The 18,328-nt window shown below is 48.2% G+C and overlaps 1 protein-coding gene across 1 annotated transcript in view; it reads right to left on the bottom strand.

Moving 5' to 3' along the window:
* MTMR14 (myotubularin related protein 14) overlaps nucleotides 1–5,680 on the bottom strand; it is a gene marked incomplete at its 5' end in the record, with an annotated part of 106,944 nt that extends 101,264 nt beyond the window's left edge. The window contains 2 exons of the mRNA XM_056846532.1: nucleotides 2,511–2,661; nucleotides 5,464–5,680. Coding sequence (XP_056702510.1) covers nucleotides 2,511–2,661; nucleotides 5,464–5,680 — 368 coding nt within the window. The remainder of the gene's footprint in view (nucleotides 1–2,510; nucleotides 2,662–5,463) is intronic.
* Between the last annotated feature and the right edge of the window lie 12,648 nt (nucleotides 5,681–18,328).

Raw genomic sequence — 18,328 nt, 5'->3', positions numbered from 1 at the left:
ACGCAGGCTACGCACTGCCATATTCTGAAGGCGCTTGTGTGAGTAATGCTGCATACGGACAGGCAAAAAAGAACAGCAGCATGCAGCTCATGTTCAGTCCAAATATACGTGGAAAAGCAGAAGGAAATTATTAACGGAGTAACGCAACACATGGAAAGCAGAAGGATCATGCATGTGCCCTGAGGAAAAACCAGAGCTGTAGACCAAGCACTGGATTTTAGAGATCCGAGTTCAAATTTGTGCTCAGTCAAGAACTCAATGAGCAGCCTTGTACAGCTGCTCTTTCATCTTAGGCTTCCTGCGAGGAACGTGAGGAACATCAGCAACATACTTCATGGTAACATTTGATGAATGCAAAGATCAGGCATGTAGGTACATTTATTATGGGGATTATGTTAAGAGGGCAGGTACAGCTAGATCACATCGCAAACAAAACTGGAATAAGGTTTTAGTAAAATCACATATAACAAAAAGGCATGAAAGTAAAAACCATGATCACCAAGAATCCTTTCACATGTGGCCCAATTCCCACGGGGAAGTTACTTCCATGTAGGACTTCAGTAGCACATGATGCCGACCCTGAAGAGATGCAAAACACCGCAGCACTATCCAGCAACCCAGAAGAGAATCAGGTTAACTCTACTCTTTGACTTCCCCAATCCTACTGCTGCTTCACATGACCAGTTTTCTATGCAACTATTACTTCCTACATCACTTGGAGAGCGTGGCTCAGTGGTAGAGCATCTGCTGGGCATGCAGAAGGTCCCAGGTCCAATTCCCACTGTCTCCAGATAAAAAGTAGTAGATGATGCCAAAGATTCTGGAGAACCACCGCCAGAATAAACAATATTGATGTTGACAGACCAAGGACCTGATTCTGCATAAGCTTCATGTGTTCTGTACAGGAAACGGCACACATTCCATCATACGTGGCATGTGTGCTTGAGTCTAACCGAGGTAATTACAAAAGCTTCCTTGCCCTGATCACTGTGATAAGATTCTTGCTTGTAACATGACTAGTCATTTATCACAGTGATCAGGGCAAGGAAGCTTTTGTAAACTGGAAGGTAGAACTATTTCTTTCAAGCTACTAATGTGCTGCAAACAAGTATGTGGAGGCAATATTTTAATATTTTTAACTATTTTAAATGAGCCATTGAGCTGATTTTGCAAGATTGGTTCAGTTCTTGCACATGCTACAGTGCCCAAATGTTCACTAGGATATCTTTGCCACATGTACACAGTAAAACAGAGAGCATGCTAATCACATTTGCAGATGACACCAAGTTAGGAGGGGTAGTTAATACCCCGGAGGGTAGGGTCAGAGTTCAGAATGACCTTGATAGACTGGAGAGCTGGGCCATAAGCAATAAAATGGATTTCAATAGGGAGAAGTGTAAAGTACTTCACCTAGGCAGAAACAACATAAGGCACAGGATGGGAGATAGTTGGCTTGATAACAGTACATGTGAAAGAATCATCGAATCATAGAGTTGGAAGGGACCACCAGGGCCATCAAGTCCAACCCCCTGCACAATGCAGGAAATTCACAACTGCCTCCCGCCCCCACACCCCTAGTGACCATTAGATGGCCAAGATGCCCTCCCTCTTATCATCTGCCTAAGGTCACAGAATCAGCATTGCTGACTCTGGGAAGAGATCTGGGAGCCTTAGTGGACCACAAACTGAACATGAGTCAACAGTGTGATATGGCGGCTAAGAAGGCCAATGCAATTCTGGGCTGCATCAATAGGAGTATTGTGTCTAGATCAAGGGAAGTAATACTACCACTGTGTTCTGCATTGGTCAGACCTCACTTGGAATACTGTGTCCAGTTTTGGGCTCCACAATTTAAGAAGGATGATGAAAAGTTGGAGCGTGTCCAGAGGAGGGCGACCAGAACGGTCAAAGGTCTGGAATCCATGCCCTATGAGGAGAGACTTAGGGAGTTGGGTTTGTTTAGTTTGGAGAAGAGAAGGTTGAGGGGAGACATGATAGCCATGTTTAAATATTTGAAGGGATGTCATGTTGATGAGGGAACTAGCTTGTTCTCTGTTGCTCCAGAGACTAGGACACGGATTTAAACTAATAGAATGGATTTAAACTAATAGAAAAGCGATTCCACCTAAACATTAAGAAGAACTTTCTGACAGTGAGGGCTGTTCGACAGTGGAATGTGCTGCCTCAGAGGGTGGTGGAGTCCCCATCTTTGGAGGTCTTTAAGCAGAGGCTAGATGGCCATCTGTCGGGAGTGCTTTGATTGTGGAATCCTGCATGGCAGGGGGAGGGTTGGGGTCACTGGGGATGTGGGGGGAGGTAGTTGTTAATTTCCTGCATTGAGCAGGGGGTTGGACTAAATGACCCTGGTGGTCCCTTCCAACTCTATGATTCTATGAAAAGATATGTCACATGCCCAAGGTATGGTTGGCGGTTTACTGGTAGTACCTCATCCAAAATGAAGGCTTATGCTGTTTGCAGTATGATTCAGAACAGACATAGTCATGACTTACGTGTGCCTCTCTTGATCAGTACTCTCATATTCCAAGAAGATGATCTGCCGGGGGTAGTGGCTGCAGATTTCACCGTTCGCATTGTGGATCAGGCTGTAGCAATAGTCCTTGCTGAACAATTCAAGGCAGCATTTTTCAATACGCTCCACCTGCACAAGTCAAAGATCACAGCAACAGTCCTTATATGGCTATTTATATATACGACAATCCTAACAGAAAATCATTAATGCAATATTCACTGTGCAAAGAGAAAAGACGTTAGGTTGTCTCCATGCTTTCTTGGTTCAAAGGTTAACAATCAGAATCTAGGAAAGGGGCCACATCAAGAGCCTCTTATACAGGTGGCATATTAATTCCAGAAAAGTTAAGGGGCTCAAAAACAAGAGGTACCCATGTATACTCTGCAAGGTGTTTACGCACTAGGTCACATTTTCAGGGGGGAAACCGCATTAATAAAACTGGGTTTATCTGGCAACCTTTGAACATTGCAAACACATCACCAGCCATGCTTATCGCTGGGACAGCATCATTAAGTTCTTCTATGACAGCCTCTTCACTGCCTTCAAAGTTATATTCAGATAATCTAAGGGCGTCAACGGATATGTCACTTTAGGACTTATGTATCATTTCTGTAACACTGACTGTTCAAAGAACCTTGCAGTCACCATTTTATTCATCCCCACCTACCTGTAGAGCAGGCCTTGATCAGTGTTGTTTTTTTAAAAAAGGTGGGCAAACAAAAGCCACAGAACCCAACAAGCTCAACTGAGCATCCAGCATTACTGTTTTGCACTTATGGCAAAAAGCTGCACAGAATGGGACAGGGAAGGTTTAAATCAGTACTACAAAGCAAAAAAAAAAAAAAGATACAATTCCAGTAAAAGGTAGGTAAAGGTCCCCTGTGCAAGCACCGGGTCATTCCTGACCCATGGGGTGATGTCATATCCCAACGTTTATTAGGCAGACTTTGTTTACGGGATGGTTTACCAGTGCCTTCCCCAGTCATCTTCCCTTGACTCCCAGCAAGCTAGGTACTCATTTTACCGACCTCGGAAGGATGGAAGGCTGAGTCAACCTTGAGCTGGCTACCTGGAACTGACTTCTATCGGGATCAAACTCAGGCAGTGAGCAGAGCTTTTGACTGCAGTACTGCGGCTTACCACTCTGCGCCACAGGGCTCTCTAAAAATTCCAGTAGCCGGGAAGTATTTATTGAAGAACCATAAATTCTGATAAGTGATTTAACGGTGGTGAGAAAAATGAAGCTCAACTGAGAGCAAAGGTCCTTCACATCACCATGTTTGTCTAGACTGGGAGGAACAGTGGACCGCTGATGTTGAAACAGAGACCCTGTTTCTTCTTGGTAACGCAACCAAGTGGCTCTGAGTTTGGACCATAATAGCAAAGAAAGCTTTACTGAATATAAAAGTTAAGCAAACCGGTCAAAAACACAAGTTACAGGTCTGTGGCAAAATACAACATGAAAATAAGAAATCTAGCTAACTATCTATTTAAAGATGTTACATAGCTTAGCTGGTAATTAAGGCTTGAGGTTTCATGAGCTTATGAGGAGTCTAACAAGCAACAGAAGGGGGAGTGAGAAGATGGGGGTGGACGGAGGAGAGTGAGATACCTTCCAATGAGCTAAACCTAAGGACATGCAGGCCAGTTACAGGTGACACTTAGAACCCAATCATGAGGGTGTCTGGGCCTGAAGCTTCTGGATGGCAAAGGCCGGTTTGGGCTGGATCTGTGTTCCCAGAGAGAAGATGAGCCGGTCCCCCTCCCCCTTTCTCAGCTGCATAGCATCAGCTATTAACTCTGGCCGGGTAAAAAGACCTTGGCTGGACCTGATAGTTAACGCACCTGTGACTTTTGGGAAAGCACTGGGCCTCATGGTGGAAAATTACAGGCTGACCAGCTAGAAAGAAATAAGATGGATTTTAAAGAGACCAGATGGTTTCTATTCTGTCTCGACAGCTGATAACAAGTAAGCTCGAATAGGTGGCACAAGAAAAGAAAGCGTAAAGAGAAAATACACTTGGGAGAACAGTAGTCTACTGTCTTAGGACATCAAGCAAACAGCAGTGAACTGACACAGAGTAAATCTGTAGAATGGGATGCACCAGCTAAACACATCCAGTCAGCACAAACCACACCCAACTAAAGATGACACACCAGAAGCACGCACAGCAGCCAGGGCTTCAACGCAGCTATAACTGACTGCATGAGAGAAGTGAAGCACACACACTGATCACTACAACACTGTGTCATCTTCCACTTCAGTTCTTGACAGTGAAGCACTAAACAAGGAACATAAGGCATGCCTTACATTAGCTACTAGGAGCTATGCCCTTATTCTGCAAAACTGGTCTAATTCTTCCTGGGCATATGCTACAATAATCTAACGCTACTTAGAGTTTCTCAGCGAAGATACACAAGAAACATGCAGGGCTTATCTGTGGACAAACAAGGAAAACAATAAGGGAGACGTTTCATAGACGAGAAGACTAACTAATAAATACGCACAAGGAAGAAAACATATAGATGCTGCATAACTCCATATGCCAGCAAACATTATGCACACATACTTCCAAATGGGTAACTATACTAGTGCGCAGCAACAAAATAAATCAGAAAGGCAGTGGCACCTTAACACCTCACAAAAGTCATTCCAGCGTAAGCGTCCCTAAACCTCAAAAGCTGCACCTGTTGGTTTCAGCCTGTCGCGCTGCTGGAAAAAAAGCGAAACGAGCCATGCCCCAAAGGAAGCGGCATCCCAAGCGGTGAATTTGGGGCAGGACCTGAACCCACCCTCTCTGCACGGTGAGGCTACAGCTCCCCAGGGCAGGGTCCCCTCCCACTTCTCCCCAGGCTCACCTTCGCGATGCTCCCGGCTCCTCCGCTGCTGCCGCCGCCGCCGCCACTCCCCGCTCCTCCTAACGGGCCGCCGCTTCCGCCGCTTCCGCCGCCACCATCCCGGGCCCGGTACTGCGCCCTGGAAAACTCCAGCAAGAGCTCGGCCAAGGCGCGCTCCCCAGCCCCGCCGCCCTGGAGGAGGGAGGGGCCGCCCCGGGCCCCGGCCATCCCCGCCCTGCAATCACGGGCGGCAGCCCCGCGCTCGTCGCCCCAGCGGCGCCTTCCCCATCCCGACCGTCTTCCGCTTCCGGGAAAAGAGAGATGGCGTCATCACGGCGCGACGGGGACGCCCCCGGGGCGGCCGTCCCATTGGCCTGAAGGCAGCGCGCGAGACAAGCTGGCGGGTCCCTCCCCCCAGCGGGGAGGGGGGAACAGCCGCTCGCTGCAAGAGGAGGTGTGAGGTTCTCCTGCCAACCTGGGCGATCCCAAAAAGTCACTCGCCCAGACGGGCAGGTCTAAAGCAGGTCAACGTTTCTTCAGGAGCCGCAGGTACGGCATAAGCAATCCACAGAGTCAAAGCTGCTCATAATTCACAGTGGGTAGCCGTGTTAGTCTGTTTGCAGTAGTCAAAAAGGGCCAGAGTCCAGTAGCACCTTAAAGACTAACAAAAATATTTTCTGGTAGGGTATGAGCTTTCGTGAGCCACAGCTCACTTCTTCTGAAGAAGTGAGCTGTGGCTCACGAAAGCTCATACCCTACCAGAAAATATTTTTGTTAGTCTTTAAGGTGCTACTGGACTCTGGCCCTTTTTGACTAAAGCTGCTCATGACCATCCAAATGCCCTGACCTGGATGGCCCAGGCTAGCCTGATCTCGTCAGATCTCAGAAGCTAAGCAGGGTCGGCCCTGGTTATTATTTGGATGGGAGACCACCAAGGAAGTCCAGGGTTGCTGTGCAGAGGAAGGCACTGGCAAACCACCTCTGTGAGTCTCTTGCCCTGAAAACCCCAAAAAGGGGTCGCCATAAGTCGGCTGCGGCTTGAAGGCGCTTTACACACACACAGTGGCCATCCAGTCGACAAAGCATAACTTTAAGCACAAAGCAATCCCAGGTGCAAGATCAAGCAGGCCTGGGAATTGGGAGACAACAGTGCCTGGTGGGAAGCAGGGAGTGAGCAAGCCATAATACTGAAGTTGCCTGCTTGTGACTCAAGGTCAGAGCAGGGGGAAGGCAGGGAGCGGGGATAGTTTGAACAGCTCAGGGAAACAAAACGGAAAGATGCTCTTGAACAGAAACGGGCCTAACTCATGTCAAGAGCCTGCCTGAACCGCACGACTCCTGACAGGAGGGCGGGACTACAGCCCTGGAAAAGGGGCGTGTCGTAGCGGGGCCATGTCGGTTGGGTTGAGGCTCCGGCCCTTTGGATGCTGGGCGGGGATTCCCAGGCTAGAGCGAAAGACTGGGTTTGCTTGCGCCGAGGAGAGGTAGGGTCTTCCCCAGAGAAGCCGGGAGGTGAGCAACACTGTCCGTTTCATAGCCATAATATCCATATAGAAGAAGAAAAAGAGTTGGTGTTTATAGGCCGACTTTCTCTACCACTTAAGGCAGAATCAAACCGGCTTACAATCACCTTCCCTTCCTCTCCCCACAACAGCACCCTGTGAGGTAGGTGGGGCTGAGAGAGCTCTAAGAGAGCTGTGACTAGCCCAGGGTCACCCAGCTGGCTTCGTGTGGAGGAGTGGGGAAACCAGCCCGGTTCTCCAGATTAGAGTCCACTGCTCCAAACCACCGCTCTTAACCGCTACACCGCAGTTTGTTCCTCAAAACACTTCATGAGCATTGCAGCCAACAAAAAGGTTTTTCTCCTACACCTCCTGCATAAAAAAGGCTGCGTAGTGAGGAGACCCTCGTTGCATTCGAACAAGTGGACCCTGGTCCACAAAAGGTTACCCTGGAATAAAGTTCTGACCATTTTCAAAGTACCACCAGATTCCCATTTCAATTTTTGCTGCAGCAGTGTAACGGGCTGCCCCTCTGGAAACACATCCACGTCCCTTGGTTTCGATACGTCTGATACTGACTCTACCTAGAATGTTTTCATCCTGCACTTCCTCCAGTTTACACAATTCACCATTTCCTCTTTTCATCTGCACAACAGGCCTGTGCAGTTAGTTATGCTAAGCTGAGAGAGTGACTTGCAAACTCCAGGGCAGAGTAGACATTTGAACCCAGGTCTTCTCCATCCCAGTCCAGCCCTCTAACCACTCGCTATACATTGCATCTTGCCATATGTCATAACATAACCCCTATTCCTCTGCTCTGTATTCTGCTTCAGCCAGAGTGGTGTTCCCTTTTCTGCTTGGTGGGCAGAGTGGAAAATCCTGCCACAAATGCCACGGCAAACCTAATAGCGGTGCTTGAAATAGGCATACCTCGGCACTTCCATGAAAGTTGATTTAATTAATCAACTTTCTCCCCAATGGGGACCTAAAGCAACTCACGCCATTCTCCTCTCCTCCATTTTATGCCATCTCATTCTTCCAGTAAATGACTTGTGTCCCTCCTTTAGCACAAAGGGTTTCAAAATGCAAGAAACCTTCTCCACGTTAAGTTGACTGCTACAGAACCCAATAAGTCTGCCTAGGTTTCTGAGTTGAGAGCCAGCGTGGCGTAGTGGTTAAGAGCGGCGGACTCTAGTCTGGAGAACCGGGTTTGATTCCCCACTCCTCCACGTGAAACCTCCTGGGTGACCTTGGGTTAGTCACATCTCTCTCAGAACTCTCTCAGTCCGCGCAGAGGCAGGCAATGGCAAACCACCTCCGAACTTCTATTGGCTTGAAAACCGTACAGGGTCGCCATGAGTCATCTGTGACTTGACGGCAAATTCCACCACCAAATTTCTGAAGCATACTTAGGATGGCCAGCAGGTCTGGAGAAAATGTCTTGTCCTATTAATGGATACTTAAGGTATGAAAATGGACAGATGACACTCTCCATTGCATGGAGGTAAATAACAGCACCTGGTGAAGAACATCCTATTACTAAGCCACTATTGACAGAACAAGACATTTTTTCCTGCAGGTTTTTGGCAACCCGGTCACTAGGTAACAAGCACCCACACACCCCGGCCAAACCTACCTCATAGGTGTGTGAGGATAAAATGGGGGAACGGAGAGTAGAATATATGCTGCTCTGAACTCCTTGGAGGAAGGATGGGATACAAATGTAATTGATAAATGAGTGGGCTTTCAGATGATACCCAAAGCTCCTGTTGGAGTCTGTTCATGGGCCACCTGCCTCTGTATACCAAATGGTAAAACCATGGGAAGGCCTTGATGCTGTCCTTAAGGCCTTCCTAGGGCAAGAATCTGGCTGGCCACTGTTGGAAATGGGCTGGCCTCGACAAGGCCTCTTGTGTTCTCTGACTTCTAGGATTGCCAACTTTTAAACTTCTAAAGCAGAGAGCCAGCGTGGTGTAGTGGTTAAGAGCGGTGGACTCTAATCTGGATAACTGGGCTTGATTCCCCACTCCTCCACATGAAGCTTGCTGGGTGACCTTGAGCCAGTCACAGTTCTCTCAGAATTCCCTCAGCCCCAGCTACTTCACAAGGTGACTGCTGTGTGGGAGACAACTGTAAGCTGCGTTGAGACTCCTTACAGTAGAGAAAAGGTGGGGTATAAAAACCAACTCTTCTTCCCTCCAAAATCAGCTTGAGCTGCAAGCAATTACCACTTACCTCCATGCCATAAAATTGTCACCTGCCCATTTCTACTCATTAAACCCCTATTAAAGGGACTATTTGCTATTGCAACTGATCTCCAGCCGATAGAGATCAGTTCCCCTGGAGAAAAATGGCCGCTTTGGCCATTGGACTCTATGGCATTGAAGTCCCTCCCCAAACCCTGCCCTCCTCAGGCTCCGCCCCAGAAACCTCCCGCTGGTGGCAAAGAGGGACCTGGCAACCTGCATTCAGCTCTCCAGCTTCTGAGCAAGTCCGATGCTGGTGCTGCTGTTCAGGTCATGCAAATGGCGGCCACTCGCCTTTGTCACACTGCATCCCAGAGTGGCCTGCATTCTCCATGACTTGACAGGCCCAGCTGTTTCCTCTCCCAGTGAAATGCAGAAGTCCCCCCCCCCCTGCTTCAACAGAGAGTCCTGCAGAGTGAATGAAACCAGACAGGTCATTTTGTTGGAGCTTTGCACGCCTCACCAGGCTTCCGTTCCAGTGAGCAGTTCTGAGTCACCAGCAAGTGAGGCACCCGTCCTAAGCTGAAGAAGCAGCAGCAAGCCCCAGTGCTACAGAAACAGAGATTGGACATCCACTGGCAAGAACGGGCCATTGCTGAGAATGCCTCCTTGTTTGCACAGCATCACATGGAGCAGGAGCCAGCGTGGTTAAGAGAGGTGGTTTGGAGCAGTGGACTCTAATCTGGAGAACCGGGTTTGATTTCCCACTCCTCCACATGAGCAGCAGACTCTGATCTGGCAGGCTTCCTGCTGCTTGGTGAGAGCCAGTGTGGCATAGTGGTTAAGAGTGGCGGACTCTAATTTCGTGAACCAGGTTCGAGTCCCCACTCCTCCAGATGAAGCCAGCTGGGTGACCTTGGGCTAGTCACAGCTCTCTTAGAGCTCTCTCAGCCCCACCTACCTCACAGGGTGTCTGTTGTGGGGAGGAGAAGGGATTGTAAGCCGGTTTGGTTCTTCCTTAAGTGGCAGAGAAAGTCGGCATATAAAAACCAAATCTTCTTCTTCCTCCTCTTCTTCTTCTGTAGATGTCGGGTGCTGAAGTCTTGTGGCCAAAAAATTCACTCCCCTCACTTAGAATAAATCATTCATATTAAACACATGAGCTATTTAGAATCTTGAGAGCAGCAAATCCAAGGGAAAACCTCCCATGCGTAAATGGCCTATGACCTCTCCCCTGACCAGCATCCAGGGGTTGCTACACACCTGATGTTCTTTCCCCACTACATGGAGATAATTCCTGCATAAGGAAAATCAGGATTGTGAAATAACCATGAGGTTGATGCCGGTGGGAGAAAATTATTTGGTCATTCTCAAGAACTCTAATGTGCAGAGTGGCTGCGTAGACTGGATAGATCTTGATTATTGAGCGCCCGATTGCCTTTTGTTCCCTCAGATACATCTGAATTCAGCCACCAGATGGTGGTAGTGCTCTGCTTTCTCCTCACTGGGTTTCTCACTCCCCCCCCCCCCACTTTCAGAAAAGGTGTGCAGGGTTAGGGCAGTATATACTATACTATAGCCAGCAGCGAGAACACAGTTTCCATGAATACATGGGAAATCCTTGATTCATATCTCACTGACCAAGCCTTCTCAATCTGAACTTGCCATCTGAAATGGAGATAATGACAATCACTTATTTTGCAGGACCTATAGTAAGGATTGCTGAGATAATATACATGGAATACTTTGAACACTTGAAATGTTCTGTATCAGTGTTCAGTGAAAGCATCATGAATACCACCTCCTTATGTTTGGCTCAGTCTCTTAACACCTGACAGCACAGAGGACTTCTATTGGTATCGAGTCCATTATTATCCAAGGTCAAGGCAGCATCCATGTTCTCCTTCTGCACTGTACCCTCACAACAACCCTGCGAGGTGGTGAGGCTGAGGGAGAGTGGCTGGCCCAAGTTTGGAACGGTGGACTCTGATCTGGAGAACAGGGTTTGAGTCCCCTCTCCTCCACATAAGCGGCGGAGGCTAATCTGGTGAACTGGATTTGTTTCCCCACTCCTACACAAGAAGCCAGCTGGGTGACCTTCAGCAAGTTACAGCTCTGTTAGAGCTCTCTCAGCCCCACCTACCTCACAGGGTGTCTGTTGTGGGAAGGGAAGGTGATTGTAAGCCAGTTTGAGTCTCCCTTAAGTGGCAGAGAAAGTTGGCATATAAAAACCAACTCTTCTTCATCGAACAGAGCTTCATGACAGAAGAGTGTTTTGAAGCCCAGTATCCCAGATACATCACACTGTATCTTACTGCTCACCCATCTATGGGTGCAGGCAGATAGATTTTGTCAGAATTGAAAATGGTATGATATTTGTTGCCTTTGATATATGCATGCTGTCCTTAGGCCCTACAGTCACACAAAACGCTGCAGTGGGATTGCTGATATGGGTCTGCACAAGGAAGTATGTTACTAGCCTTTAAAGAATTTTACTGACTGCCAATACAGTTTGGCGCATATTTCAAAATGCTGGTGTTTACTTTAAAAGTCCTAGACATATGCGCACTGGGGAACCTGCAGTGCCCTCCCTTCTCCCATAAGAACATGCTCAAACATAAAGAAGTGCATCAAAGACCCTGATGAGCATGCCATGGTTTACTGCCCCCCCCCATGACAGGGTATTTTCTATGGTGGCACCTCATTGGTAGCACCCCCTCCCCATCGCCAAATTAGAATCATAGAATCCTAGAGTTGGAAGGGACCACCAGGGTCATCTAGTCCAATGCCCTGCACAATGCAGGAAATTCACAACTACCTCCCCCATGTTGACTGTCAGTGAGCACGGCATTTCTTTCTAAGTGCTTTTTTTGGCGGTCCACGACATCCGTAACACTCTCCTCCAACACCACGTTTCAAAGGGATCTATTTTCTTCCTATCAGTAAGGAAAGGAGCATCCCAAAAATGGGTGGAAGCAGGGCAGGCTCCTCCCCTTTCTTTTGCTTCCGTCATTCAGCCTCGGGACCTCTCTTCTCCCCTCCCCTCTCCCCTCCCCTCTCCCCTCCCCTCCCCCCTCCCCTCCCCCCCTCCCCTCCCCTCCCCTCCCTCTTCTCCAGGGCCGGGGTTTAGATACGGGTGGTAGATTTCCAATTACACACCAAAACAGGGAACGGTGCCAGAAGCGTCAGGAGAGGGGATTGGCGGAAGCATATAGCTGGCTATGTCTCCTGGGCGGCGATTGGTTAAAACGCTCTGCAGCTCCCGGCTGCCTCTTTTACGGAGTTCAGAGGAAAAAAACCAAGCCTTGCGCATGTTGGGGGAGAGGCGCTCTTTCGGGATCCGCGCTCACCCTTCACCTGGATCCACCCCGCTCCCTCCGCCAGCTTCATGGGAAGGGTTTCCCTCGTCTTGGGCGCCGCCGGGTTGGGAGAGGGCGGCCTGCCCCAAGGGCTGGCGTCTCCGGCTGCTCGCAGCCCCCGATTGCTCCCATCGGTTTCGTTCTCAAATCGGCCATTGATGCCCGGGAGGTTTTGCCTTGGATTCGCCGCTCTCTAGATGCACGTTTTTCCCCCCCCCCAAATTCGTGACACTCAAAAATAAGCCCCCCCCCCCATGCAGAGTTCTGAGACTTCGGGTGGGGAAAACGTGCGTCGAATCCAATGCAAAGCCTTCCACGCGCAGTCTCCCTCTGCGCGTGGGAAAGGGACGTTCTGCCGTGGGAACCCTTCGCGAGGCAAAAGCCGAGCGGAGAAGGGTTTGCAAGGTGCGAGGAGGACAAGGCCGTCCCCGGGGGCAGCCGGAGAACCCTTTCCTGGGAGTAAGCCCCGTGGGGTCGACCTCGGATCGATTCTGGGGAGGTTGGGAAGGGAGCGACCCTAAACGGGTCTGCTCAGGAGTGAATCCTGTTTATTCCAGGAACGTGTTTTGACGATGCAGCCCAGGACTTGTTGCCTCGGGCCTCCTACCCTGACAGTAGGTTGGAAGTAATCTCTGACCCCCACCCCTACCCCAACCCCACTTCTTCCCCTTTCTCAGGGGACTTCCGCTTTCTGCCTTCTCAGAATCCTTCTTTGCATTCCTTATAACGCATTCCTAATGCTTCGGGCGCTTCAAGTTATTTCAGGCTGCTGATAAACCGATAAAGCATCTGACAAAGTGACTGCCTCACTAAAGCGGAGACCATAATAGGATAGGTTGTTCTTAGAGGTGCCATAAGGTGCTCTTTAAAAAAAAAAGTCTCATTTTTGTATTTGATGTTTTAGCTATCATAAGGTTATGAATGAATGAATAAATGAATGAATGAATGAAAGATTTTGGGGCTTTTAATTCCAATTGGGGCAGTTTCCACATGAACCTGCCCCTCGGTCCATCAAAGTCAGCATTGGCTACTCAGACCGGCAGCAGCTCTCCAGGGTCTCAGGCAGGGGTCTTTCACATCACCTCCTTGCCTGGTCCCTTTAACTGGAGATGCTGGGGATTGAACCTGGGACCCACTCTCCAGGGTCTCAGGCAGGGGTCTTTCACATCACCTCCTTGCCTGGTCCCTTTAACTGGAGATGCCAGGGATTGAACCTGGGACCTTCTGCATGCCAAGCAGATGCTCTGCCACTGAGCCACGGCCCCTCACCACACTTCTTTCTTCCATTTTGCATCCTAACAGTAATATTGTGGGCAGTGCAGTCCTAAGCAGAGCTACACTCTTCGAAGCCAACGGAATGGTGCCCAATGCAAGAATGGAACTCTGCTTAGGGTGGCACTATTAATGTTGCCGCTTAGGCAACAGCCAGGATTCATTAGTCAGCCGGAGGAGCTGGAGTGTGGTTGCATGTGATACTTTCTATGCAGAGCACAGATGAATGACCCACACACACACACACCCTACTATGTTGGCCCTTCCTTCTCCTGATTTCTGCTCTTCCGACCTTGTAGCAAAGGGCATAGCTGAACAGGCAGAGAGCAACTGCAGGGACCTTTCCTCATTTGGAGCTGTGAATACTCTGTGCAATAAATCAATAAACAAAGGAGCAAACCCACTTAGGTAACATAAGGTAAGGTAACCTTGCACTAAAGTAACCCAGATTCTGCCCCAAGAAAAGCTAAATCCTGTGACCAGCCTACGTCATGCACATTTAAGAACCTATTGCTTACTTTGCATAATTTATTCTGCTAGTCAGCAGTAGGAGCAAGGAACTATCTTCAGCTCTACACCTTGACATTTGGAAATCCTGCTCTGCTCCTCCTTCAGCTTCTGGGATTTCCTCTGGCATTGCCTATATATGCTTAAACCTGTCTTTTCAAGAAGAAGAAGAGTTGGTTTTTATATACTGACTTTCTCTGCCACTTAAGGAAGAATCAAACCAGCTTACAATCACCTCCCCTCCCCACAACAGACACCCTGTGAGGTAGGTGGGGCTGAGAGAGCTGTGACTAGCCCAAGGTCACCCAGCTGGCTTCGTGTGTAGGAGTGGGGAAACAAATCCAGTTCACCAGATTAGCCTCCACCATTCATGTGGAGGAGTGGGGAATCGAACCCGGTTCTCCAGATCAGAGTCCGCCACTTCAAACCACCGATCTTAACCACTACAAAATGCTGGCTTAAGAACTAGACTGAAGCTTGCTTTTTAAAACAAGGAGTGTTGCAGTTCTCTGGACACTTTCATGGAGTGATGAAAGGTGCGCAACTTTGCCATGCACAGCAGTGCACAATGGGAAGCAGTGAAGCACACATCTATTTCCATTTACATTCTTCAACCTGCTGACTTGCTTCCAGAGGTTTTTTTTTCACATGTATATCTTTTCTTGGTCAGGAGTGAATATGTTACTCTTATCATGTATCTTGAGACTAGGGATGCCAGCCTCCAGGTAGGACCTGGGGATCCCCCAGAATTACAGCTCACCTCCAGACTAGAAATCAGTTCCCCTGGAAAAAATGGATGCTTTGGATGGTGAACTGTATAGCATTGTACCCCACTGAGAACCCTGTCCTCTCCAGGCTCCATCCCCAAATCTCCAGGAGTTTCCCAACCTGGATCTGAAAACCCTACTCCCCCACCCTCCCCTGGTAGCTTGGGGGGATCTGGATACTCTCCTTGAGACACAGAAGCGTCTCCTCTAAAGATCACATTTGAAGCAAATAAAAGACAACTAAGCTAAATCAGGTCACTGGCTTTTTAAAAAATCCATCTTGGGCATACTGAGAATGGATTCACCCAGCTGTTTGGGGTTTCCAACTCCCAAATGACTATTTGTGGCCATTGACGTGCCTCCCTGTAGCAACACCTGTTTAGATTTCTAGTCAGTTTTTGTTGTTGCTAGTTTGTGTTGATGGTTGAATTGTGCACAAGACCAGTTCTACAGGACAGGAGTAAACACATTGAGCAGTTCTTATGCTTCATCAAGTAAATTTGAGCATGCCAGCCAATTGACTTAAATGGACGGCGAAGGTTGTAACTTTGTTTAGGATTACACTGAAAAATAATTCATTGCCTGCCTTTTCATTAAATCACTGGAGATACTGGAGGTGTAAGAAAGCAACCATTTATTACCACCTTGTACCCAGTTTGAATAAAGACTCGTTTTCAGACTTCACCTTATTGTGTATGTGTACATGCATCCACAAATCTGATTTGAGAGCTGTTAGTTCAGGCAGATCCAGAGTGACATGTTGCAGGCGAAGTATTTTCTTGTCCACTGGATCAGTTTTAGCCTGCTTTGCGCACCGATGCAGAGCATGTGCTTGGAGCCTTGCAGACTGCCCCTTGTAAGTAAGATCTGTCCCTATCTCTGCTGCTGATACAGTTGCCAACTGGCCAGGGGGGAAATGTCCTGTCCCTTTAATAGAGACTTAATGTGTGGAAATAGGCCATTTTTATGGCATAAATAACATCACCTGGTACATTACATGCTGTTAAGCCTCTATTAAAGGGATAGGACATTTTTCTCAAGGCATTTGGCAACCCTGCTGTTGGGTTTTCCCAACAATCCATAATCAGTTTCCACCTTTCCTTTTTCAGGAAAATGTTGTTGATAAGATACACTCCTGGCTTCAGATACACCCTGGACTTCTGTTGTGGTTCTGGACTTTTGCCAGTCTGGCTTTCCATCTGGTGTAGCACCAAGACAGCATATGGGGCCTTGGTGACTGATCTTTGTTTACAGATCGAGAAGGATAATTGTACCCTACTGTTCCTATCAGAACTTATTTTCAGCCTTTAATTCTGTCTGTCTTTACGGGTTGATGATACAACTGTGGCCTTTGCAGGTATTCACATGCATATATGCTCCAGAGAGCCAGCGTGGTGTAGTGGTTAAGAGCAGTGGTTTGGAGCGGTGGACTCTGCTCTGGAGAACCGGGTTCAGTTCCCACTCCTCCACGTGAGCTGCGGATGCTAATCTGGTGAACCAGGTTGGTTTCCCCACTCCTACACATGAAGCCAGCTGGGTGACTTTGGGCTAGTCACAGTTCTCTTAAGAGCTCTCTCAGCCACACCTACCTCACAGGGTGTCTGTTGTGGGGAGGGGAAGCGAAGGCGATTGTAAACTGGTTTGCTTCAGTCTTAAGTGGTAGAGAAAGTTGGCATATAAAAACCAACTCTTCTTCACAGTTCTGCTCATTCTTATAGAGAAGATCCTGCAGGGTGGTGACGGATGACTGAGGGATTCCCCTGCAGGATTTCAGGGGGTTCCCTTTTGCCCTCTCCAGTTCAACAAAACTATGATAAGTCTGGATAAGAGTATAGTGGGGTGATCACCATGCCTAAGGCAAAGTGCCAGTGCACTTTCCCCTCCTATCTACATGTTAATCCTGACCTGTCTTTCTTCCCCAATAGAGGATAGAGGGGAACTTTTCTTTTGGGGTGGGGGGCTGGAGGTTCTTGGGCTGAAGAACGTTACGGGCTGTTTTACTGGATCTGGCTCAAATTCCATCTAGTCTAATCTAGTCAAATTCCACCTTTTCCCACAGGTGGTTGCACAAATGCTTCAGGGGTGTTCACAAACTTGATATGATGGAGGATGTTCCCAAAATCAGGTCCCCAGCCTTGAAAACTCCAGGCTTTCTGACTTGGAAACAATTGAATATAGTTGTGAATATGAGGGCTGATGTGGTCTATTGACTGGGCTGAGATTTTGCTATGAAGCCCAAGGGGCCAGTCAGGATCTTTGCTTAAACTCGTATGATAATAAGGGTGACCTACCTCACAGGATTGTTCCAAAGGCAAAAACACCGCAAAGATTATAGAATGTGTTTGGAATTCTGACCTAGATGGCCCAGGCTAGCCTGATCTCATCAGATCTCAGAAGCTAAGCAGGGCCTGTCCTGGATGGGAGACCGCCAAGCAATACCATTGTCTTCTATGCAGAGGAAGGCAACGGCAAGCCACCTCTGTTAGTCTCTTGTCTTGAAAGCCCCACTGGGTTGCCATAAGTGAAGAAGAAGAAGAGTTGGTTTTTATATGCCGACTTTCTCTACCACTTAAAGAAAAATCAAACCGGCTTACAATCACCTTCCCTTCCCCTCCCCACAACAGACACCCTGTGAGGTAGGTGAGGCTCAGAGAGCTCTAAGAGAGCTGTAACTAGTCCAAGGTCACCCAGCTGGCTTCATGTGGAAGGCACTTGTAAGCCACTTTAAGACACCTTAAAGGTTGAGAAAAAGTGGGCTATAAAAACAAACTGTTCTTCTTGTCAAATAGCCCTGGTTGCAGTGTTTGTTGTTGATGTCATTTTGTTTCATGAGGACATGAAGCTGCTTTATACTGAGTCAGATCCTTGGTCTATCAAAGTCAGTATCATCTACTCTGGCAGCAGCTGTCCAGGTAGAGGTCTTTCACATCACCTTCTATCTCCATGGAGATGCCAAGGATTAAACCTGAGACCTTCTACCTACCAAGCAGATGCTCTTCAACTGAGCCATGCCCCCTGCCTAACTGTGTACCCGAGGCAAACTTACTTTGCCTAGTCATACTTGCTGGAGGAAAAGCCAGGTAGGACCCCAGGTGTTCCCAGGGCAAGGAGCTGGAGGCAAGAGTGTGGTCTGCATCTATGGGAATTCTTTCATGTGGTTTCACAGCTTTAGAATAGACATGAGTGGGTTGTTGTAAGAGGCAACAGAAGTGCACCCGACATCAAACTTGCTTCAGTAGTGCAAAGTGATAATGGGGTTTCTGTAGTGTAGTGTTTATCACATTTGCCTAACACACTAAAGGTCCCCAATTCAAAACCAGGCAGAAACAATTGAGGTTATCTTCCCCCCCCCTTGCTTATTTGGGAG

Source organism: Euleptes europaea, chromosome 1 (assembly GCF_029931775.1).
Source record: "Euleptes europaea isolate rEulEur1 chromosome 1, rEulEur1.hap1, whole genome shotgun sequence".
Taxonomy (NCBI): domain Eukaryota; kingdom Metazoa; phylum Chordata; class Lepidosauria; order Squamata; family Sphaerodactylidae; genus Euleptes; species Euleptes europaea.
The sequence above is the reverse complement of the archived record's forward strand: the minus strand, read 5'-3'. Positions and strand labels throughout refer to the sequence as shown.